At 44.3% G+C, this 6,256-nt stretch overlaps 1 protein-coding gene across 1 annotated transcript; it reads right to left on the minus strand.

The window, feature by feature from the left end:
• Positions 1–1,405: 1,405 nt before the first annotated feature.
• Positions 1,406–2,365, minus strand: LOC141129612 (olfactory receptor 1M1-like). The gene has a single exon (XM_073617710.1). The coding sequence runs from the start codon at positions 2,363–2,365 to the stop codon at positions 1,406–1,408; it is 960 nt and encodes a 319-aa protein (XP_073473811.1).
• Positions 2,366–6,256: the final 3,891 nt, after the last annotated feature.

The raw sequence follows: 6,256 nt of genomic DNA on the forward strand, positions 1-6,256 counted from the left end.
TCTGGGGGGGCACAGGGAACCCCCTTCTGCTGCCTGTAAAAGAGATCCAGTGGCTTAGTAGCCACTAGGAACGCTTTTACATAGTCCATCGCCAGGCATCATCCTGGTATAATCCCTTTAACCTAGTGATGTACAGGTCTGCCATGGAGGCGGAAGAAGTTAAGGGCAACCCCCAGTGGTACTAGGAGTGTAGGGTGTCATAAACCCACCCTCTCAAGGGCTTCACCATGGTGATCTACAATCTACTGTATCTATCTGTCTAAGCAGGGGTTAGTATCTATTTTAGGGAACCCCCTCCCTCTGGGTGGATACTGTGGTTGGGCATAGTTTAGTCCCCTATATTTTTGGACCACAAGAGCTTTTAGGGCAAGGGTTCATGGGAAGAGGTTGCCTACATAACACTATTATTTAGGGTTGTAGCTCAAGTGAAGTAAGTCCTTCAGGGCAGAGGCTCCATCGGAAAACCCATCTAAGGTAGGGGTCTCCAAACTTTCTAAACAAAGGGCTAGTTTACTGACCTTCAGACTTTAGGGGGGCTGTACTGTTGCCAGTGGTAGTAGAAAATGTCCAGGCTTCAGTGGTAAACAATTCCCCATCATTAGTTTTAGTGGGAGGAATAGACCCCTATTGTTAGTATCAGTGGAAGGAATAGGGCACTATTGTTGTTATCAGTGGAAGGAATAGGGCCCCATTGTTGGTATCAGTGGGAGGAATAGTAGCCCATTATTGGTATCAGTGGGAGGAATAGTGCCCCACCACTGGTGTCAGTTGGAGGAATGGTGCCCCATCATTGGTGTCAGTGGATAGAATAGTGCCTCAAGGGCCTGATAAAGGCAAGCAAAGGTCCACATGCAGCCCCCAGGCTGAATTTTGGAGACCACTGATCTAAGGGAACCTACAGTAAGGGAACTGGGAGTGCTGGCTGGCATCCTTGTGTTTAAATCAAGTTTGGATTGTGAAATGTTACTTATATCGAGTGCAAGGAGAAACAGGTGTAATTGTGTATGAGAAGGAATATCACACTCTGTTCATGTTGACAGTAAATCATTGAAATGGCTAACCATGTGGATAATCATTATTTTATGGAGATGGTAGCATGCGAGTGACTAAGATGGTGGCACTCTTTCATAAGATGATGGGTGGGGCCCTTAGCCAGCATGACTATTGCTGGCTGCGAATCAGGGCCCCTCTAACATCTCTATGGTAAATAAAAACTTGTAACCAAAGTATGAAGGACCAGGGCTTTATTTAGACACAATGGAATGGTGATGCCCTCTGGTACAAGCTCTGCCCCCCCGGAATAATGTGAATATTTTTGTTAAATTGCTGTTTAGAGGCAATAATGGAGGTAATTTGGAACCCTCTGGACATAAGGAATTATTTTTCAGCTGTGATTTGTTTCAGGTCAGTAGTTCAGTGGTGGGAAAGATCTAACCTTCTTCCTCAGAACTTTGCGTAAAGTCTCTGTAATTTCCTTTGTTCTGAGGAAATATATTATCGGACTGGCCAAGTGTGGCACGAATGAATAAAGACAGAGGAGGAGCACGTTGATTTCATTTTGAATTTTTAGCAGCGGCGTATTAGTTACAATGTAGACAAAGATTCGAGGCACATAATACAGAGAGATGACCAGGAGGTGTGTGGTGCAGGTATAAAATGCCTTCCCCCAGTTTTCCGAGTGAGTTGATGATATTTCTCTTATGATCAGAATATAGGAAAGGATAATAAGTGTCAGACATGCCAAAAGGACAACCAGTGCAGACGTAAAAGCCATCACCCTGAGAGATGACACGTCCGTACACGACAGAGCTGAGATGGCGGTATGAGTACAGAACAATGTGTTGATCTTGTCCCGGTCACATAGGACTATTTGTGAAATCCTGGCGGTGATAACTATAATGGTGGAAGGCGTTAAAACTACCCAACAAAGTCCACAAGCCAGAACAGTCATCCTAATATTAATGATAGCCGCATACCTTAAAGGATAGCAAATTGCAACATAACGATCCACGGCCATTAATAAAAGAAGGTAAGAATCAACGGTCCCGAAAAAATGGACACAGAACATCTGGAAAAGACAAGCCCGAAAGGGCATTTGGGCAGCTCCAAACCAGTACTTGGCGATTATTTTTGGTAAAGTAGCAGTGTCGAACAAGAGATCGGATGCAGAGAGGTTGGCAATGATCAGGTACATGGGCTGGTGTAAGTGTACGCTGAAAATGACCAAAAGTATGACACTCCCATTAGCAACCAGAGAAATAATATATACAAGAAACATTATAGCGGATATTGAGGAGTCTAAATATTCCGGAGTCCCTGGAAACCCAACCAAAGTGACTTCTGAGATTGGCGTCCGATTAGACATACTTCCTAAAAGAAAGTCCAAATGCAACACCTAATTGGAAAGAAGGACACAATCATTACATAATAGATGCTGCTCTCATTGAGGTGGAACTAAACACTAGTCTAAAAAATATTAAATCTTCTTCCATTAGATCCCAACCAGAACAGCCCTATGTAGAGACCCAATATCATTAGAGACCTTCATTCTCAAGGATCTCAAACCCTTTCTTCTAGATACAACTTTCTCTTATCCCATCTACAACCTGACCCTCCAAACTAAGCTGAAAAGTGGGCTACAGCAGCAGTGCTGTAGCATGGGTTGTCAGCACCCGGGGCAAGGCAAGTAATTTGCGCCCCCCCCCCCCCCCCCCCCCCAACCTGCGGACTTTTAGCTATCTCTGAGTCCCTTCAAATACAATAGTACTGACCTACCTGATTCCTATACTGACCACTACACACTACACTGTCCACTACACTGAGAACTACACTGTCCACTACACTGACCACTATACTATACTGTCCACTATACTACACTGACCACTATACTATACTGTCCACTATAATACACTGAACACTATACTGACCACTACACTGTCCACTATACTGAACACCATACTACACTGTCCACTATACTACACTACACTGTCCACTATACTGACCACCATACTACACTGTCCACTATACTACACTACACTGTCCACTATACTACACTATACTGACCACCATACTGCACTGACCACTATACTACACTGACCACTATACTACACTATACTGACCACTATACTACACTATACTGACCACTATACTACACTATACTGACCACCATACTACACTGACCACTATACTACATACACTGACCACTATACTACACTACACTGACCACTATACTACACTGACCACTATACTACACTATACTGACCACTATACTACACTACACTGACCACTATACTACACTGTCCATTATACTGACCACTATACTGTCCACTACACTGACCACTACACTACACTGTCCACTATACTACACTATACTGACCACTACACTACACTGTCCACTATACTACACTATACTGACCACCATACTACACTGTCCACTATACTACACTACACTGACCACTATACTACACTGTCCACTATACTACACTGTCCACCATACTACACTATACTGACCACCATACTACACTGACCACTATACTACACTGTCCACTATACTACACTACACTGACCACTATACTACATTACACTGACCACCATACTACACTATACTGACCACCATACTACACTGTCCACTATACTACATTACACTGTCCACTATACTACACTGTCCACTATACTATACTGTCCACTACACTACACTGACCTCCTTACTAAACTACACTATACTGACCACTATACTAACCACTATACTATACTACACTAACCACTATACTGACCACCATACTACACTACAATGACCACTATACTACACTGACCACTATACTACACGACACTATACTGACCACCATACTACACTACACTGTCCACTATACTGACCACCATACTACACTACACTGACCACTACACTGTCCACTATACTATACTGACCACTATACTACACTACACTGACCACCATACTATACTACACTGTCCACTACACTATACTGACCACTATACTACACTACACTGACCACCATACTATACTACACTGTCCACTACACTATACTGACCACTATACTACACTACACTGACCACCATACTATACTACACTGTCCACTACACTATACTGACCACTATATTACACTACACTGAACACTATGCTACACTACACTGACCACCACACTATACTACACTGTCCACTACACTATACTGACCACTATACTGTCCACTACACTAACCACCATACTGACCACTATACTACACTACACTGACCTCCATACTATACTACACTATACTGACCACTATGCTAACCACTATACTATACTACACTAACCACCATACTGACCACTATACTACACTACACTGACCTCCATACTATACTACACTATACTGACCACTATGCTAACCACTATACTATACTATACTACACTAACCACTATACTGTCCACTATACTACACTATACTGACCACCATACTACACTACACTGACCACTACACTATACTGTCCACTACACTACACTGACCTCCATACTAAACTACACTATAATGACCACTATACTATACTACACTGACCACTATACTACACTGACCACTATACTACACTATACTGACCACTATACTGACCATTATACTACACTATACTGACCACTATACTGTCCTGCCTACAGTCTCTCTCTCCCGCCCCCCCCCCCGGCCAGTAACAAGACCCTCACAAGGGAGTCTCACTCACCTCCTTATCCTGGCTGCATTGATCCGGATGAGGAGAAGACAGCGGCGGCTCACATTGTTTCTTCTCTCCCCCATGCTCTGCCTGCTGCCATGTTCAGTGTCCAGCGCTCTGTGATTGGGCGTATGGGGGGTCATGTGCGGAGGCGGGACTTCAGGAGCGATCGAGGACAGGCCAGCTCTACACCTCACATGACCCCCATACGCCCAATCACAGGGCGCCGGACACTTAACATGGTGGCCGGAGCGCGGGGGACACAGGAATTTGAAGTTAGGAGGAGGCAGCCAGTGACACATACTGGCGCCCCCCCTAAATGTCGCGCCCGGGGCCACGGCACCCCCTGCACCCCCCACGCTACGCCACTGTACGGCAGTGTTTCTCAACCTTTTTTCAGTCAAGGCACCCTTTAAAATTATGGACAGTCTCGAAGCACCCTCCAAAATTATGGACAGTCTTGAGGAGTGCCTTATTTAAATGTAAAAACTATTCTGATAGGTTTACATAATGCAGCAACATCAATACATGTAGGACACCCAACGTTAGAGGTGATTTATTCTTCCAACGCAAATACACTTTTGCAAACTGGTACTGACTAGTATTTCTATGTTTCTCTTCTCCCTCCATCGCTTAGCTAATGAGACCCCAAAGCTGATGGAGGGAGGCAAAGGAGGGTCGAACAAGGATGATATGTAGACAACTGACATCCTCCTTATAAACTGATGATGTCATTGGTTGTTAGAAGGTTGGCTGCTAGAAGGTTGTAATGGTGTACAATGAAAACCTGTGGCTTTGTGTAACTAAAAGAAGGTTTCATCCCCCCATTGTCTTGTATACAATGTTGGGGATTTTTTTAGGCATTTTGCCAAGGCACCCCTAAAGAAACCTCAAGGCACCCTGGTTGAAAAAGCCTGGGCTACAGAACTACAGTCATGCTCAAGGATCTCAAACCCTGTCTGCTATATACAGCATTCTCTTATCCCATCTACAACCTGACCCTCCTTAAGTGGACTAAGTGGAAATGTGGGCTACAGAACTAGGTGCTTCATACCCACTGGAAAAACGGGATAAACCTTTCATGCTAACTCACCATTGATCCCTAGCAAATAGGGCTCAGGAAATCATAATTCTAACAAAATTCTCACTGGTACAGGTGCCCTGTCCTTCTCCATCGTATCAACCCCACAGTATCTGACCAATGTTTGTACTGTCTATTCCACTCAGGGACAATGACACATTTGGTGGGCATGCTCTCCTATCAAGTCTTTCTGTGACTAGATTCTTAAGATCTACAGTTTGCTAGAGTCACAGATATAACCATCACCAACTCTCTCAATGCTTCCTGGCTCTATCCAAAAAGCTAAAAATGGTGTCCTCAGACACTTCCCCACAGTAAGGCTAGGTTTCCACTAGTGCGTCCCCAAAGTCACGCGATTTTACCGCGACTTTTTACCGCGATTTGAAGCAATGCCTGTATCTATAGACCTCAAGTCGCATCAAAGTGGGACCAAAGTAGTGCAGGGACTACTTTGAAGTCGCTGCGACTTGAAGTCGCAC

This window comes from Aquarana catesbeiana, linkage group LG02, assembly GCF_042186555.1.
Source record: "Aquarana catesbeiana isolate 2022-GZ linkage group LG02, ASM4218655v1, whole genome shotgun sequence".
In the NCBI taxonomy this organism is placed as follows: domain Eukaryota; kingdom Metazoa; phylum Chordata; class Amphibia; order Anura; family Ranidae; genus Aquarana; species Aquarana catesbeiana.